The sequence below is a fragment of the Toxorhynchites rutilus genome, chromosome 3 (genome assembly GCF_029784135.1).
Source record: "Toxorhynchites rutilus septentrionalis strain SRP chromosome 3, ASM2978413v1, whole genome shotgun sequence".
In the NCBI taxonomy this organism is placed as follows: Eukaryota; Metazoa; Arthropoda; class Insecta; order Diptera; family Culicidae; genus Toxorhynchites; species Toxorhynchites rutilus.
This window is the reverse complement of record NC_073746.1, coordinates 201,564,056-201,584,132: the sequence shown is the minus strand read 5'-3', so window position 1 is coordinate 201,584,132 and position 20,077 is coordinate 201,564,056. Positions and strand designations below refer to the sequence as shown.

The following is a 20,077-nucleotide window of genomic DNA, read 5'->3' as shown; positions in this document are numbered from 1 at the left end:
TCCATAATTTCCTATCTGCATGCCCCTTTCAACTGAAATAGCCAAGAACCAATTATTTTCAACAGCTTCGTTTAACCGAATGTTGAAATTAACTGATTCTTTTGCATAAATTGCAACACCTCCTGTGTGTTTAGAGTGCGACAAACAAAAAACAACTTTGTAACCCGGTATGTTGTACTGGTCAAATGATTCTTCATGAACTATGTGAGTTTCAGAAAGAAAAACCATCTGAGGACGCACGTTTTCTACAAGTAATCGCATTTCTGCGTAATTTGTACAAAGCCCAGCTATATTCAAATAGATTATTGCCAACTTACTTTCACATGTAGTTTTCCGAAATTGCTATTTAGTTTGAAAAATGTTGCTTTTTTGCTTCTCCAGCAATCTCCGATACACAGGACACTGTGTACTATAAATTGGATGATTTTCATCCAAATTCATTTTTTGTTCCTTTTTAACTTTCAAGCAATTTATACATTTCCTTTCTGTTGATGAACACTCAGATGTTTTATGTTTTCCATTACATCTTGAACATGTTTGTTCTTTTTTGCAGTCGGTGCTCTTATGTCCAAATTCTCCACATTTGAAACATCGCAAAACATTAAAGGCTTCAATCACATTACATTTATCCCACCCAACACTTACTTTACCAGCAGTCATCAGGTGGCCATAAGTGTCATGATCAACTTCAATAATCGTGTTATATTTATTATATTTCAAGCGTGGATTTTCATACTTCGCAACAACTTTAACATCAGTGATAGAAATGTTATCATTCTGACTTTTTAAATAATCGATAAAAACCTCAGAGGAATATTGATCGCTCATCCCAATAATTTTCAATTTTGGTTTGATCGGTTTTGGTATAAACGTATTAAACCTCTCTCCAAGATTGCTTTCAATTCTTTGTTTTACATTTTCTACATTATCCCCTTCCGCACATTCAACAATAATCGAGCCATCTTTCCCGTTCTTGAAATTGGCTATTTTGTGTATTTTGGGATCTAATTTAGTTTTTAAAATTTTTCTTGTTTCTTCACTCTTTTTATTAGACTCAACTGGTTTCACCACAATCACCGGACGAGCCTTACGAGCAACGACATTCGCATAACTTACAATGTTCTTGCTATTATTATTCAGCATCACCTTTTCTTTCAAATTACCTTTTTGCATCAAATCATTATTGTTATTCATCAACATAATTTTTTTACTCGGTGTGTCCAAATTGGCACTAATTGTGCTTGGACTAACATGTCGCTTCCTGTTCATAACAGCTGTGTCCCTATCTACATAATTTTTTTCAGAGAATAAACTTTTTATATTTTCAAACTTTTTGGCAACACTGGTTTCCAAGCTTGCAAGCTTCTCTTTGAAAAGCTCGTCGAAAGATTTAACAAGCTTATCCCTTTCCTTCTCAATCGCAATGTTTATTTGCTCGATGATGTTTTCTTGAATGCTAGTGAGAGAAAGCGAGACCTTTTCCATCTCTCTTTGCAATCCCACAACATCTAAACCATCATCTCGCACGCCACATTTCTGGTTCGACAAACATTCGTCACATACAAACTGAATATTCGCATTATCTGCAATCAGTTTCGCTGTTGCCTTTGTAAGTGAAGTACAGCGCCGATGGAATCGAACACCGCACTTACCTACACAAGCGACAGGATCATCGCTAATCATTATTTTGCCGTCACACGCATTACACTCGCTCATCTCGAGTAGGCCCCGTGCGGCAGCAATGGCTAAAGCGGATGAAAAAAAAACAATACAACAATACACAAAACACAACACAAGCAGCTACGGTTGCTATCCTGAGCGATAGCGAGCCGTAGAGCCGTGACGCAAAATCACCCAAATATACACAGAATAATTATCAACATGCAAGCAACTTGTACTTATCTGATAATTATTCAAATTCGCCGTCTGTTGCACAATTTTTCAGCAATTTCAGCCGTGAATTTCACACACAAAAAACACTTTGAATTCAGCACTATAGGCATACAAACTACCATGTTCGCCGAAAAAAAAAGGCTATGTGACGCGAAGCATCCGTTCTTTAAGATATGATTTGAACCAACTTAACATCCTTTCTGTGATTCCGAGCTTTTCCAGCTTTGCGATTGGGATGCCGTGATGAACTTGTCGAATGCAGCAGTGAAGTCCGTATAGATGGCATCGGTTTGGCTATTCCGTGACAAATTATCCACCACAGAATTTAAAAATACTAACAAGTTCGATAATGTTGAGCGTTTCGGCATAAATCCATGCTGGCCATCAATTATGTACTGTTCGCAATTCAAGAAAACGGTTTCCATCACTACTAATTCAAAGAATTTAGAAACCGCACAATGCGATGTTATACCGCGATTGCTATCGACGTTCCGCTTATCGCCTTTCTTGAGCACCGGAAACATTTCGACTGTTTTCCAAAGCTCAGGAAAAGTTCCAGAAGTCGAAAAAAACCGGAAAAATGCAACAGTGCACAATGGCCCAAGGAACGAATTTAAGTGAAAATTTGCATCTAAAGCTACACAGTTATTATACACAAAAACTGTCTTTGACAACGCTAGCTAAGGTGGGCGCTTCAGAAGGCACACTTTTTAAAAGGCTAATTGCTTATAACGATTTTTTTCACATTCCTCGTCAGAACACACTCGTTAGTTGGCAGTCATTTTCACTCCACATGCGCGGTCGTTGGTTACACACGATTATCCCTAAGGTCTCAACGAGTGCATGGTTCAAGGGATTGAATGTAGGTCGTGATTTCATTCGCGTGATATCTCGGCTTATGTCCAATCACTACAACGCGCATCTCTATCGCATTTGGCTCGCAGCAAACAATCTTTGTGATTGAGGCGATGGCTACCACGATATAGAGCATATTGTCTGGTCGTGTATCCGGTATCCGGCTGCTCGCTCTCAGCTCTCTAGAGGAGAGCACAAGGCAGACAATCGGATATCCCCGTCCGAGATATCTTGGGTAGCCGTGATCCTGATCTTCTGCTTCATCTATACCTGTTCCTCAGAAACGCTGATGTCAACGTTTAATGATGTTTCCTTCGTTGTATCTCTGTTCCATATCCCTCCTATCCGATCTATAAACTATTACTTAGTCGTGGCAATACATACACACACTTTTTACAGATACACGGGCCGAAGGTTGTGCAGTCCACTGATCATTCAATAAAAGCCAAAGGTTGTACTGCTCATGACAACTCTACACGAGCTGATGATTGCGCCGGCCAGTGACCATTCTATCCTGGATTCCCCGAGTCGAGAAGACGAACCACGCTAGATATGGGGTACATACTAGGGGGGCGTTGCTGATGTCATGGTCAGCTGCATCCCAATAGGAAGTTTTCCGTGTCGGGCACACGTACAGAGCATTGGAGACTGCAACATCCCAATTATGGGCCCTATTCCAGAAAACGAGACGAGGAGACGAGTGATCGTCTCGTTCGTTTTGATATTCCAGATGACGAGCTCGACAAAAAACAGACGAGTAACTCGTCGGACTCGACGAAAAACAAACGAGAAACTCGTCTGCCTCGAGGGATTAAAAGCCAGTGTCTGAACTGTCAGCCCGACGAGCTGAGTTTGTGTCGATCAAGGTGGGTATGTATGAATGAGGTGTATATATAGAAATAAGGTGTGAATACATAAATACCAGCGGTTTTATTCCCGTTTCCTCTTCACGCTGAAAACCAAATGAACGGAACGCCATTGAACTACGTTTTACGAGTTAGTGAAGTGTCAAAGATAATAATGGGTTTTCAGGCAGAACACCTTTCAAATAGAAATTATGAATCAAATTTAACTACTTCGTATCAAATTAGTGTTCAATGTGAATTGGGAAACCGTTTCATTTCAAGCCGTATTTTTAATTCGTATGCATATTCAACAGTGACCAATGCACTCACCATCAAGAGCAGATTCTAAAAACTATCCTGCAGAAATTGAGCAGTTTCACTCCCCAGTTAAGCAGTTATCCTACGTACGACAAATGCCACTCATAATCGTCAACATTTCCGAGAGCTGCTTCCTAATTTTACACATCGCTCATCAAGATGGAGCCAGAGTTATTAATTGATGGCCACCTGCTGTCAAATAATGATAACATTTTCGATACGGATACAATCGAACAGGAACCCGAAACACTAATCAAGAGACAAAATGAAAAACTCCGATCAGCAAAGACGAAGAAGAAAACAACACTTGAATAATTCCGGCTGCAAGAAAATGTAGTTTGGATGCTCCGCAAAAAGAACCCGTCATAAAAGTAGAAAAGTCTCGCGGACGGAGATTTGATGAAAGATATATGGTTACACACAGGTGAGAATATGATGTTTTTTTATATTGCAAACATTGACTATGTCAGGGAAAAAAACATTAAAACTTGAGAAACGTAAAAAAAAATAGGTCGAAATACGAACTCTAATTGCAAGTTGGAACTCATACGAATTGATGAAAACGAAGTCTATTCAATAATTAATTCAGCAGGATCATCCCTTTGCAGATCCCTATCCTTGTCCACATTGTCCGAAGGCGTTTAATCGTCTTACAACGCTCGAAGAACACATTCGAACTCATAAGGGTTGGTAAAACATGTTACTAAAATTAACCATTCAGTAGGATCATTTTTGCAGGTGAATGTCAATTTCATGTTTATAGTGCCCAAAAATGTTAGTGAACTCTGCATTGCTCCAAAGGCACATTTGAACGTATACTGGTTGATAAAATATGTGTTACTATAATGAACCATTCAGCAGAGTCATCGATTTGCAGGTAAACGGCCCTAGTTCACGATGTCCAATAGCGTTTGTAAGTGCTTCAGCCCTGTCATACTATATATCCCTTTTTGGTCACACAAGGTATCGTCATTGCACTCTGTAGTTATCAACACTTCTTGAGCATTAACAATTTGCTATAACTCTCTGATGGCCAATTTTTACTTTACACAGAAACAGGTAAGCGATCTACCTCTATGTTTTATATACGATAACTATTTCATAAGATTTCCTAATTGTTGCTACCAGTGGCGTCCCCCTGTCGGAGAGGGCGGACCGCTCCCGGATGCACGATTTCAGGGATAATCATAAGCTTAACAAACATATTTGATCTTAAATTTGTAAAACAAAGTGCTTCTCAAGTTCTTTTTCCTGTTTCAATTCAATTTGTTCAACACACACTTTTCTTGCATTTGAGAATATAAAAGTGACGATGATGCTTCATCTGGTATACATATATATATATACACACCTTTACATATATATACACACCTTGATCACAATCAATATACACACCTTGATCACAACCAAATGTAAATATTAATATTGATCCGTCAAAAATGAAAGAGCTCTACCAGTCTACCTAATAAAACATTTCAATGAAACTCGTGTACTAGAATAGGATATTTTGCTCGTCTCGACAGTGACTGAAACCGAGACGAGACGAGACGAATTGCTCGTCTCGTTTTCTGGAATAGGGCCCTATGAGAACGCTTGTAATACTAACCTCGAGCTAACCGCGAGTAATCGGTTACATATTACTAACATAGTTTTAAGGCAAACAATGTTTTTCGATGGTGGAATTCTCAATTGCCCTTCTCTCATGTAACAATTCAGCTCCGGGGTCGGACAAGATTAAATTCAACTTGTTGAAGAATCTTCCCGACTTGGCAAAACAGCGTTTGCTGAACTTGTTCAACAAGTTTCTGGAGCTGAATATTGTCCCGCATGACTGGAGACAAGTGAGAGTGATAGCCATACGGAAACCCAACAAGCCGGCTTGCGATCACAACTCGTATAGGCCGATTGCAATGTTATCCTGTATTCGTAAATTGTTAGAGAAAATGATTCTACTTCGTTTGGACAAGTGGGTCGAAACGAACAATTTGCTGTCAAATACGCAGTTTGGCTTCCGACGAAGTAAAGGGACAAATGATTGTCTCGCGCTGCTATCTTCTGAAATCCAAATCGCATTTGCTCGCAAAGAACAAATGGCTTCCGTTTTTCTCGATATCAAAGGGGCATTTGATTCAGTTTCCATGGAAATTCTCTCAGAGAAGCTTCATAATCGTGGACTTTCACCAATTCTCAATAATTTCCTGTACAATTTACTGTCAGAAAAGCACATGATTTTCTCTCATGGCAGCTCGAAATCTTCTTGTTACAGTTTTATGGGCCTACCACAAGGCTCCTGCCTAAGCCCCCTCTTGTACAGTTTTTACGTCATGATATGGATGATTGTCTAACTAGAGACTGCACGTTGAGACAACTTGCAGACGACGGAGTTATTTCCATCACGGGTACTAATCCCGTCGTTCTGCAAAAGTCGTTGCAAGATACCCTGAACAATCTGTTCACGTGGGCCCTCAAGCTGGGTATTGAATTCTCTACGGAGAAAACTGAAATGGTCGTTTTTTCTAGGAAGCACGAACCCGCCCAATTCCAGCTTCACCTATCCGGCAAAACAATCCAACACTCTATGTTTTTCAAATACCTGGCTGTATATTTTGATTCTAAGTGTACCTGGGGGAGACACATTGCGTATTTGAAACAGAAATGCCAGCAAAGAATCAATTTTCTCCAAACAATTACCGGAACATGGTGGGGTGCCCATCCAGGAGACCTCATTCAGTTGTACAAAACAACGATATTATCAGTGTTAGAATATGGCAGTTTTTGCTTCCGATCAGCTGCCAGGATTCATATTCTCAAGCTGGAGAGAATACAATATCGTTGCTTGCGTATAGCCATGGGGTGTTTGCATTCGACACATACGATGAGTCTCGAAGTTTTGGCAGGAGTACCCCCGCTTACTCTTCGGTTCACAGAATTATCCTACAGATTTCTCATCCGTTGCAAGATCATGAATCCATTGGTGATTGATAACTTCGAAAATCTACTCCAACTGACTCCTCAGTCAAGTTTTATGTCTTTATACCATGAGTACCTTACCCACGACGTGTACCCTTCACCAGGCATCTCCAACCAAGTTTGCTTCCCATACTTCTGCAATTCCTCTGTCATTTTTGATCTGTCCATGCGACAAAAAATCCATGGAATCCCAGATCACCTACGCTCCGATTCTATTCCGTCGATATTTTCGGCAGAATATGGGAAAGTTAGATCTGATAAAATGTTCTTTACTGACGGTTCATTCATAAACGGGTGCACTGGCTTCGGCATCTTCAATGAAAATTCCAGTGCCTCTTTCAAACTCAAAGATCCTTGTTCCGTCTATGTCGCTGAACTGGGTGCGATATATTATGCATTAGGGATCATTGAAACATTGCCCATCGACCACTATTTTATTTTTTCAGACAGTCTCAGCTCAATAGAGGCAATACGCTCAACGAAAGTTGATAAATGCTCATCTTATTTCCTGACAAGAATAAGACAACTATTGAGTGTTTTGGTCGAAAAATTATTCAAGATTACCTTAGCATGGGTTCCCTCTCATTGCTCGATTCCGGGGAATGAGAAAGCGGACTCGCTAACTAAGGTGGGCGCTTTAGAAGGCACACTTTTTGAAAGGCAAATTGCTTACAATGAATTTTTCCACATTCCTCGTCAGTATACGCTCGTAAGTTGGCAGCGCATGTGGAGTGAAGATGAGTTCGGTCGTTGGTTACACACGATTATCCCTAAGGTCTCGACGAGTGCATGGTTCAAGGGATTGAATGTAGGTCGTGATTTCATTCGCGTGATATCTCGGCTCATGTCCAATCACTACAACCTAAACGCGCATCTCTATCGCATTGGGCTCGCAGCAAACAATCTTTGTGATTGTGGCGATGGCTACCACGACATCGAGCATGTTGTCTGGTCGTGTATCCGGTTCCATGCTGCTCGCTCTCAGCTCTCTAGAGCACTGAGAGCACAAGGCAGACAATCGGATATCCCCGTCCGGGATATCTTAGGTAGCCGTGATCCTGATCTTCTGCTTCATCTATACCTGTTCCTCAGAAACGCCGATGTGAACGTTTAATGATGTTTCTTTCGTTGTGTCCCCGTTTCATATCCCTCCTATCCAAACGATAAACTTTTACTTAGTCGCGGCAATACATACACACACTCTTTACAGATACACGGACCAAAGGTTGTGCAGTCCACTGATCATTCAACAAGAGCCAAAGGTTGTACCGCTTATGACAACTCTACACGAGCTGATGATTGCGCCGGCTAGTGACCATTCTATCCTGGATTCCTCGAGTCGAGAAAGACGCACCACGCTAGATATGGGGTACATACTAGGGGGGCGTTGCTGATTAATGGTCAGCTGCATCCCAATAGGAGGTATCCCGTGTCGGGCACACGTACAGAGCATCGAAGACTGCAACATACCAATTATGAGAACACTTGTAATACTAACCTCGAGCCAACCGCGAGTAATCGGTTACATATTACTAACATAGTTGTAAGCAAACATTGTCGAAATATTGAACTCCCGGCCCCGTTAGGCTGACGCCATATGAGCCTTAATAAAAATATATATTTTGGATAAAAAAAAAAAAATGTCGAAATATTGAACTCCCTGTCCCGTCAGGCTGACGCCATATGAGCCTCAATAAAAATATATATTTTGGATAGAAAAAATTAAAAAAATGTTTTTACATATGATGGAGCGCTCATTTTCATCTTGTCAAAAATAGAGTGACCAAAAGTTTCAGATAAAACAGAAAATCTAACTTTCTTATCTCGATAGATACCTACCTCTATCATAATTCGACAATGTTGAAGCTCCAGTTATTTTAAGCAATTTTGTAGAGTAAAGTATTTTTCTATCTTTCAATACAAACGATTAAAATTCTCAATGAAAAAAACATGTGTTTTGCTCTAACTTCTATATTTGAAATTCTATATGCAAATTGTCTTAGGAAGACTTTAAGAGCTTACTAAGACTAACATTTTGCGATGCAAATGATATTCATCAATATTTTAATCCAATTCAAAGTTATTGATATTTCTTCCCCAAAAATGCGCCCTCATCATTTGTTTGTCGTAATTTCTGAGACAAACATAAAACAAATATTTATTGGCGGCATTTCAAAGGTTCCCAGCTGTTGGATGTCAAGAGACGGAATGAGAAAATTCGGTATCCATTACTAAGGTCGTTTGCAAGACACTTTTTGATAACATTCATCAGCGTGTGTTGAACGAAAATTTTCACTTTACAACGCCAACAAAAAAAAAGTTCGGAAATCGGTTGGCACCCACAATTATACTCTATTTTGAAATCGAATAACTATGTATCGGCTCGGGGGAGCTTCAAGGATGAAATTGACGAAAAATTTGAGGATAAAGTTCAACAAAACCATGTATAAACATCATACAATTCAGAGGATAATGAGAAAACTTTTTTATGATTGATTTCGTTTTACTGATGCGACTTTAACAACTAACGAACAAGAAAAATAAATTCAAAATTAAAATAAACCTTTTTCCCTAAATTTTTCGATACAGATTCTTCTTTGCTGAAAATACAGATACAGGTAAACTTCGATATAACGTACATTTCACTTTCAAAATTGTACGTTGTATCGAATTGTACGTTATATCGAAGCATAATAAAGTACTCACAAACGTAGTTTATAATACATTATTGTGTTGCTGTTTTAGTAAAGTTAATGAATAACTTTAGTCAGAAGACGAAGCCAGCCTTTCTCATGTTTCCCTTCGTACTGTTGATTAACGATTGTTTCATTTAGAATCCGGAATCACAAAACCAGCTGTATTTCATGATTGATTGAAGGTACAAAACTTGTTTTAGCATCACAATACAGATGATTCAATGTTGTATCAGAAAAAAAATTTCCTTTACACTTTGGAAATGTGTACGTTATATCGAGTGACGTTATATCGAGGGTACGTTATAACGAGGGTATCGAATATCGAAGTTTCCCTGTATACAGATTTTTCTAGGAAATTTTACAAAATTTAATATGGCAGCCCTGTCCCCAAGTGTAATAATTCGTGTGTTTCCTTACTTCTGGGACATAGTCAATCTCGTTGGGATTACCAATGAAGTGCACGGAATTAACACGTTGAGTGCTACAGTTTTATGGCAACTCTATGGAAATTTCTAAACGTATTAGGGCCAACGTTTCTTATCGTAGTGGAAGGTATTTTTGTTCGAAAGGGAATGCTCATAAGCTTATATTCCTATACTAAGTACCTTTATTATCGTATATTATACTGGCAGTCACTGGTGACTGACACAGCCTGAGCGAAAACTCGGTGTCAGTCACCGGTGACCAGGGATGGTAAAAAATCACATTCAACGATCAATGAATAAGTATATCCCTCTAGTCGGATGTTTTTAAATCACCCCCAGCAGGCGAGGCTCTTTTATTCTTCATATGTACACAGAGAGAATACTTGGAACGGTGAGCTACCAAGATCTCAAAAAAGCAATATGAGAGCGGAATCCCAACTGCTTGCACTCTCGAAGCATTACTTCTACTACTCAGGTTTTATCGTGAGTGCAAGCCACAAACGATTAATGCCATTCCATAGAGCGGATGATGAGTTCTTGATCGGAAAGTGTAACAAGAGACGATCAACTGAAATCTTACGACACTCATCGAGGGATTTTTAATTCTCTATTGCACTGTCCGCAGTGAGTGGCTGACTCAGTCTCGTGTCGATTTTATTTTGCTGTCGTCTCCCGCCGATAAACAGCAGATGGGTAATGGATGCAATTGATTAATTTTATTACCAGCAGATTTGGGCGAATCTCATCCCGCCCAAAATCGTTTTTAGATTCCAATAATTCTGAACATTCACATTTCTCTCCAAATAATTTTTCCAACAGTAATTCAATTAGTGACTTCACGAAACACCTTTCGAATTCGATTGAATTTCAGACCCTTTTTTATGTTGTAGATAAAACGGATCACATATTTGATTAATTCAATTCTGTGTGGTTACGTTCTTCGTTGCGAATAAATGTAATGAAATAGTATGGACGTATGATATTCATGTATCGTGGACTTCCGAAATATGTGGCAGTAGATTTGTCGAACGACTAATGTTTTTTATATCCCTTCAAACTTGTTGCATCTCTCAAGTGTACATACTGCTTTGACCGCAGATTTGCATGGTAGAATCTGGTTAATTTCAGGTATTCAGTCTTCATATTGTCGAATGAATACTGTTGGAACAATAGGTATCGCAGCAAATGATTATCAACATCCTACCTTATCATCAAACGGTATGCGAATAATTTCAGTGAACTGACGGCATTGGAATATATGCTTTGTGAGGACCACACAATTATTATCAGAGCGAATAAACGTCCGACTGGAAGTCATGAACATCAATTCAATGTGCCCAAGATAAATTTATCCTTTGAAGGTCATTAACCTTTCTAAAGATGATCAGATGGAATATATTCCAATATCGTCTGGAATAACCTGTCCAACACCTTATGATCGTTATATTGTTTTTGCTATTATTCTGATGTTTCATAACACGGCACTCTATTGATTATTCGCCGAAAATGAATAAAAAATATCCTTGAAGTTAGCCTACGGTTTTAGTAGCAGTGCAATATGGTGAGCCAGTCTCAGGATAAGAAAACATTTAAAAATAAAGCTTTTTTTTTTGAATGAATCAATAGTAAAACAAAACGTCAAAAAATTTCTCGGCTTTGTGATAGCAGATAATCATTATCCATTTGAGTTGTATGAGTATTCCATTCCCCCACAAACTGTGGATAGTCTATCTGCATACAAATTATGTAGAGTGGCACAATCCAAAAAAATTATGAGCAAATATTTACGTGCTTAAACAAAAAAACACATGTTGACATATTTGCGCTAATTTATGTTTTTTTATTAATTCAAGGTAATCAAGGTCTTTTCTAGACACCAGTTTACTCGGCCCCGAAAAAAGTGGTCTGTATTTGGGCAAGCGGAAAAATATATCTCGCAAGACCACGTGTTCGATGTCGTAAAAGCCTTGGCCAATAACGCATTTACATTAACTCATAAAATTAGTGATTTGAGAGGGATTATTGTTTGTAGTCTCTTGATTAATTTAAACACCATCTGAGAAATCCTCCGTGAAACATGAAAGTCGTCCTATCTGCTGTAGCGCTTTTTTTTTTTTATTTTACCCAGTTTCATCGAAGTAAACGCGCTCGGAAAGGAAAATTAAACGCCCGGATGAGAGAGCGAGAATCGTACGTCATAGAGACACTCATTCCCATGGAGCAAATTCTTGTTAGGAGTTGAAAGCAAAACAAGGAAGGAGAGTAACTCAATTATTCAGACTAGTTTCAGTCTAGTAATGCTTTGGTCAACTCAGAGTTACCAAGAGAAAATCATTTGGTTATGATGGGTGAGGATTAATAGTTAGTCGCAGTTTGCACAAATTACGATCCTTGCAGTTTGCGATTAATTGTAAATCACATCATGCTCCCTTGTTTTCCATCCTTGCCGGTGAATGACGTGGCAGTCAACGTGTTAAACGACGGAAAATTAACGGAAGAAAACCACCAACTAGTAAATCCTATAAACATTGAGTTTTTTTTTCACTTTTGTCTGTAGAATCGCAGCATTCAATTGAAACGTGTTCAGAATATATGTTTTATGATTATATGTTATGTTTGACATTTGTTAGTTTTCCCCTTACAATTTGGTGAGAAAATTATTTAATCTCAGATGTTGAAAATAATTCACGCAACATGCAGCACACAAAACCTAGTACATACAACAGTGTAATTTTGAACCAAAATCATGGTATTCAAATTTATATTTGCTGTGTTCTGAAACGTGAAAAATATATGATAATTGAAATTTGAAGAAACTCTGTTATATAAACGGATGTACACAGATTTTAGTAGTCTTTGTATGTATTCTGTATTTGTATACATGATTATTTCCCTGATTGATCGTATATAGATATTATATACGTATAAAATAGATCATGTAAATAATACAGAATCTCGCGATTATATGCGAGGCGTAATGTATAAATGAGCATTTCCATCATACAAACAGAAGTTTAATTTAAGAAAATCTCAATTATGATATTCCCAATACCCCTATGTATACTAAAATCAGTGTTCATTTGGGAATTTGAACCAGACATACAAGATGTTCTGTTCCTTAGTTTATATACTGATAGATGAGAAATGGAAATTTTTGCAATGAATTTATTCCTGAAGATTAATTTAGGAGAAGTATTTTCTACATGTAACGTTTTCAGTCTACAACAGAAGAATTGGAAAGTTTTCAACGCAACATTTTAATCTATCCAATGTCTCCATCTCCCGTAAACTATTTCTAGTATATAAACTGATGAACAGTCTGTATATGCATAACTCGTGATAATTTTAGTTTTGCTGCTGCTAGCATAAAAAGAATTATTCAATCGTAGTGAATCTACAGGTGCATTTACATTCAACTGATACTAACCTCTGCTCCTTCCGCCTGTCAAAAAATTTAGAAACATATGTTAAAACAATATTGAAATATCGTACACAACTTATCAAGAGCGTTAGTCTGACAAATGAAATTCTTTGTGTTTTAGGGAACGCATGGAATACTGAAGAAATAAATGTAGTTTAAAATCAAAAGCCGAGGCATCCTATACCATTCTAAATCCTGATGAACGGAACCACAAGGTATTGGGAGAAAACCACGTGTGGCACATATGTGTTCTTGAAACATCAATTCCGATAACTTAATCTGCTGGTTGGGAGAAAAATCGTATGATCCTTCAAAACATAAACTATTTGTTTAAATCTAAAACTGAGCAATGTTGAAATCTTCAATGTTTAACATACTTGTATATTTAATTCGTTCGTCTGACTGGTAATTGATAGCAAATCATTAGCTAGGATACAGTACTTCTGACAACTCTTTACATTTGGGTCCATTAATTCGCATAAAAATAGTTAACTTCAAGTTTTTAGTTTCATTAAGAATGTCATTAATGTCATTGAAAAATTAACCAGATTACAACTACGATTTACTGTACTGTCTTTGAACTACTAATTGATATGGTATGACTACTCTGTAAAGGGTCTGGCCGGATAAGGGTGTAAAAAGTGCCCCCAAACCAAATCCCCAGCTGTATGGAAAATATTGTATAGGGTACTAAATAAAAAAATTTGGCAGTAGTACTATATATTTGAGTCCTTATATGGTACACCATAGGATCTATGGTGAAACATGCACCTTTTCGTTTTTCTCACGCCATTCTCAATAGCTTTGAGGCAAAAATAAGAAAAAATACTGAAAGTACATCTTACTAAGGTGTGTCGATAAATATCTTCAAACAATTTTTGTACGTGTTTCGCTATAGATCCTATGTTAAAGGGGTTCAAAAAAACCGCCAAAATTTCTTATTTAATATACTATACAATATTTGCCATACTATATATTTGGTTTGGGGGTACTTTTTACTCCCTTACCCGGCCAGGCCCTTTGTATGATTGAGTACTTATAGTAACGTGCATCGACAAAAAATGTATTCGGTAAAATAGAAATATTACAGAAATTATGGAAGTTAACTTCAGAAATGTAAGTGTTTTTGTTCTCTTTGTGTGGGATATCTATATTTGTATGAAAACTAATACTCACATCCTCTCCATTTGCAGGTGTATCTTTCTCGGGATACACACCGGCACGTAGAAATGAAGCCTTCCACGAGTCAACATCATCTGTACTTTCGCACGACAATTCCAATTGTTTATAATCCTATCGAAAAGCCTATTTAGAGCATACAGATATAAACATTTGAATATGTAACTTGCTCACCTTATAAACGTTGCGGCCGTCTGGATTGAAAAGAGCAAATGTATGTCTTCTCGACATAAAACCTTGTTCAATGTCCCTCAGTTTCAGACCGTCAAGTGGTAGCATGAATTTCTTTTCTTTCTCGTCCTCATCTTTGTACCATGAAATACTTTCGGATGTTAATACGAACCAGTAGGGTCGAGAACCGCCTGTAATTATTTTTTCTGTCTTTATTTGTATTCTATTTGTTAGTTAGTTTTTAAAATGTTATAACAAGCTATCCCTTCGCCACTACAACTGCTTCAATTGTTCAAAATTACTTGTTCAAGCTTCAATTGTGTCTCAATACAGCTTATCATTTTCAGGGTCCTTAATTGAATTCAGTATCTTCTTTATTTTGTTAGGGTGGGTTTAGACTAGTGATATATTCAAGTGAAGAAATATGATGAGATTTATAGAAATCGCATCAACTGTTTACACTAGCGTGAACTTATATAATGAATAAATTTATATTTTCGGTGAATTTATTCACCTGAAGTAGAACTGCATCCAACTTTAGTGATTTCTCACCAGTGAGAAATTCACAAGCGTTTACATATGCTGAATTTATTCAAGTTATATATACCTCGAATAAGTGTATCATATTTGTTCTCACCCGTTTACACCTATTTTCACGTGAATAAATCCATCTATAGCTATAGATCTCCCTAATGTAAACCCGCCATTACACTACATTTCATACATGGTACATGCGCTTATATAGTAAACAGGTTTGTTGTTGTTGTTTGCGCCTCTGCACATCCTATGAGCAGTGGACGGAACAGGGATGATGGGGCATTCAATAGTTTTATCAAAATCCGTCCTCAAAAGGATTTGCTATAGTTCGAGTGCACATTTATACATGAAAGCCCATAAAGTAAAAATTATTTCCCTGCAACCATTCGATTTTATTTTTATTTATTTATTTATTTACTATGATTCTACATTTCATTGAGAGATTAAATCTAATTCACAACTTTTCGCCAATAAACCCGATCCATGACTGCAGTTCTCCAACTCCCGGCTGCACCGATTCTTGCCAAATCCTGCTCCACCTGGTCTAACCACCTCGCTCGCTTGGCTCCTCTCCTTTTTGTTCCTATCGGATTCGATGCGAACACCATATTTGCAGGTCTGCTGTCCGGCAATCTTGCAACATGCCCTGCCCAGCCTTGGCGACTTTCTGGATGCTGGATTCGCCGTAGAGTTACACCAGTTCGTGGTTCATTCTCCTTCTCCATACTCCCTTTTCCTGTACACGTTCGAAAACACCATGCGCTTGTGCGTCCTCTTCAAGCATCGTCCATGCTTCGTGCCCATAGAGAACAGCCGGTCGAATTAGGGATTTGTACATGGTACACTTCGTACGAGGTCGGAGTTTTTTGAATCTTAAGGATTTGCGGAACCCCTAGTACTACTTCCATTGCGTCTTCGAATTTCACGGCTGTTGTTGTTGTCAGTTGTTATCAACGAGCCAAGATAAACAAATTCCTCTACCACCTCGAGCTCGTCGCCGTCGATCACAACACTACTACCAAGAAGAACTCTGTTGCGATCAGTCCCTCTTGCTAGCATGTATTTAGTCTTAGACGCATTGATTCCAAGCCCAATTAGCCCTGCTTCGTGTTTCAGTCGGGTATACATGTCGGCTACCGTCGCATGTGTTCTTCCGATTATGTCCACGTCGTCGGCGAAGCAGATAAACTGACTAGACTTGTTGAAAATCGTGCCCCGCATGTTGAAACGCGCGCGGTATTCAGGTGTTCAACGTAGTGCTGCCTCCACCTTTCGATCACCTCGCGTTCGTTCGTCAAGATGCCTCCTCCCTTATTCCTGCACATTTCGGTCTGCGGCACAAAGCCTTTGTGCGAGGCGTTTCTTGAAGAACTTACGCGATTTTCGAAAACGATAAAGCAGCTCCATCTCCTCACACTCTTTCTTTTCCAGGCGGCGCTTTTTTCCCGAAAGATATGTGTTTGCTGCTTCAGTCTGTATCGTTCCACGTTTTGTCGAGTCGCTCGTTGCAGAATGGCTGCGTGTGCTGCATTCTTCTCGTTCAGGAACGCTCGGCACTCGTCGTCAAACCTTTCGTTCTGTTGCCCTCGTTGTTCATACCCGATGACGGTCTCTGCTGTGCTACTAATTGCTGCTTTCAAGGTGTTCCAGCATTCATCGAGGGGAGTAGCATCCTGTTCGTTTACTCCCGGTAACGAAGCTTCAAGACGCTGCGAGTATGTTGCAGCAACGTTCGGCTCCTGTAGTCGTCGTAGGTGGTACCGTGGTGAGCGCTGGTGTCTTATGTTATGTTATGACTAACAGATTAGAACGCAGTTTGACGATGTCCAGGTAGTGGTCTGTATCGATGTTAGCGCCACGATAGGTTCTGACGTCGATGATATCCGAGAAGTGCCAACCGTCGATCAAAACGTGGTTAATTTGTGTTTCTGTTTGCTGTGGTGATCTCCAGGTGTAACTGTATTGGAGGCTGTGCTGGAAGAAGGTGCTACGTATGGCCATTTTCTTGGTGGCGGCGAAGTCGATAAGTCTTAGGCTGTTTTCGTTGGTTCTCTGATGGGCGCTGAACCTACCAATTACCGGCCTGAACTCCTTCTCATGGCTGACCTGAGCGTTCAAATCACCGATGACGATTTTGATGTCGTGTTTTGAGCAGCGTTCGTATCCACGTTCTAGCAGCGAGTAGAATTCTTCTTTATTGTCATCGGTGCTAGCTAGATGGGGATTGTGGACGTTAATAATGCTGGTATTGAAGAAGTGGCCTCGCATCCTCAATGCAAATTCTTTCATTGATCTGCCACCAGCCAATCACCCGTTTCTGCATCTCCCCCATCACGATGAAAGCTGTACCAGTTCGTGTGTGTTGCCGCAGCTCTGGTAGAAGGTACATCCACCTTGGAACGATCGCAGTTGAGAGTCTTGCTGTTCCATGTTCCGAGTTTCCAATCTCTAGTCCGGGTTCTTTGCGTGGGTCTAGTCCGATTGTCCTGTCTCGAATTTCTTTGCACTTTCCCGATGGGTCCTCGATGAGCGAGTCCACAGGATTTGGAGTGTTCAACAATTTTTTTAACACCTCCCACAGTCTTCAGTATCATTGCTCAGTGTATATTGCTGAATTGACAGCGATACACTGGGTGCTGGACAGCGTCGCCTCGCGACCTGTTGAACACAATTACATTGTAACAGATAGTCTTAACTCTGTCGAAGCTATCCGTTCAGTGAGGCCGGGAAAAGCACTCGCCGTACTTCCTTGGAAGAATACGAGAAATTTCGAGTGCTTTAACCAGTGGAACTGGAGTCCCTTCCAATTGCTAAATTCCGGGTAATGAGAGGGCTGAATCATTAGCAAAGGTAGGTGCAATTGAAGACAATATTTATCAGCGTCAAATCGCCTCCAACGAATTTTATTCTTTAGTACATAAAATACCATCACTAACTGGCAACCATGGTTCAAAAGTCTGGACTTTATTCGCACCTTCTCCCGACTCATGTCCAATCACTGTTCGTTAGACGCGCTACTCTTTCGTATCAATCTTGTAAGCAACAATCTCTGCGTTTGAGGCCAAAGTTTTCACGACATCGAGCACGTTGTGTGGTCGTGCGAGGTGTACACTCTGTCCAACTTCTATAAGAACAGAGTATGATCTTATAAATTGCAATTCTTCAATTTATATTCTAGTTTGTAGATATTGGTGATTACCATACATTGCAAGATTTTCATGTGTATATGTGCAAGCGCTGAGCGTAAACGAATGTTTTTGTATTTTTCAAGTGTCAAGTTTCTATAAGACCAGTTACATTTTCCGTTGTTTTAGTTGTTTTTGATCAATAAATTTGGAAAATGCCGAAGGGAAAAGCGCTCACGGAGAAAGAAGAAAGACAAATCAATGCAATTCACCAAGAAAATGTTAGTATCAGAGAAATTGCTCGTCGGATTGGACGATTCCATCAAGTAGTGCTCAATTATTTGGCGAATTCTTAAGGATAAGGTTAAAGGTTAAAGAAGAGAGCTCCACGTAAATCGAAGCTCTCTGACCGGGATAAGCAAACAATACCTCAAAATCGCTTATGCAAATAAAGCAATATTTAAATTTAAATGTTACTCGGGTGACAATTCGACAAGTTTTGGTAAAAAATCCTCACATAAAGAGGGCTTAAAAGGTTGAACTTCTTCATCTTATATCATCTCACATCGAAAGACGTCTAGGTTTTCCCAAAGCTGTCATGAACCGACAGTGGGACATGGTATTTTGTGACAAAGAATGTTCCCAAAATACATTTTGCTATATACCATAACGAAAAGTTCTCCAATGTATAGGTTATCTTCACTGACGAAAAAAAGTTCAATTTGGATGTTCCTGATGGTTTCAACGGGTACTGGCTTGATTTATGGAAGGAGGAACAATATTTTTCAACCAGGAATTTTGGTGGATGCTCGTGCATGGTTTGGGCGGGATTCTGTGCAACCGGAAAGCTCAAGATAGCTTTCACATCATTCAAGAAATACATACATGTTCTGGAATCCTCTCTCCTACCGTTTTTGCGTGGATATCGTCACAAAAAATTCACAGCAAAATAATGCCACTATTCATACCAGTAAGGAAACTCAGCAATGGATTAAGGACCAAAAAAAAATTTTTTTTTTAATGGCCGGCTCGCTCTCCAGACTGAATTCCGTTGGAAATCTTAGGAGGATTCTTGTACGCAGAATCTACACTGAGAGAAAGCAGCACACCACGATTGAAGAGCTCAACTGCTGTTCTACGCATAGTTGTCCCATGTTACTTTTTGACAATTTTCAATTTTGTCCATAAAATGATGCTTCTATGCCTAATCTTCCAGAAAACCACAAAAACAAACTTATTGTTTGTTCCCAGCTTTTCAAAAAACAACATCGAGCTCAATTGTCCCATTTTGATATTCTAGGCATAACTGTCCAACCATGTATTTTTTGTAAATCCATAATGTATGGATCGATTCAAGTACAAGAATATTATGTCACGCTTTCAGTAGGGCTAATGCACTAATTTCTGTTTGGAAGAACGAACTAATTCTTAAACAAATAAAAAAGTTTAACAGAACACGTGCACACCTTGTTAACAAATGCCTAATAACAATGAGATTTGTATTCTGTAAAGATGTTGCATAAAACGATGTTTTATGCATAATCTTTTGGAACAAACACCAAAACACTTATTGTTTGTTCCCAGTATTTCAAAAAAATAACATCAAATTCAATTACCCCATGTTGATATTCTAGGCATAATT

At 39.0% G+C, this 20,077-nt stretch overlaps 1 protein-coding gene across 4 annotated transcripts in view; it reads right to left on the bottom strand.

Moving 5' to 3' along the window:
- The window catches only part of LOC129779461 (dynamin), an 89,070-nt gene that overhangs the window by 52,413 nt on the left and 16,580 nt on the right, over positions 1 to 20,077 (bottom strand). For 3 of the 4 annotated variants that reach the window (XM_055786943.1, XM_055786944.1, XM_055786946.1), the window contains exons 8-10: positions 14,777 to 14,964; positions 14,600 to 14,716; positions 13,430 to 13,444 (exon numbers count right to left, since the gene is read on the bottom strand). In XM_055786943.1, coding sequence (XP_055642918.1) covers positions 13,430 to 13,444; positions 14,600 to 14,716; positions 14,777 to 14,964 — 320 coding nt within the window. The remainder of the gene's footprint in view (positions 1 to 13,429; positions 13,445 to 14,599; positions 14,717 to 14,776; positions 14,965 to 20,077) is intronic. The other variant, XM_055786945.1, reaches the window with a different exon arrangement.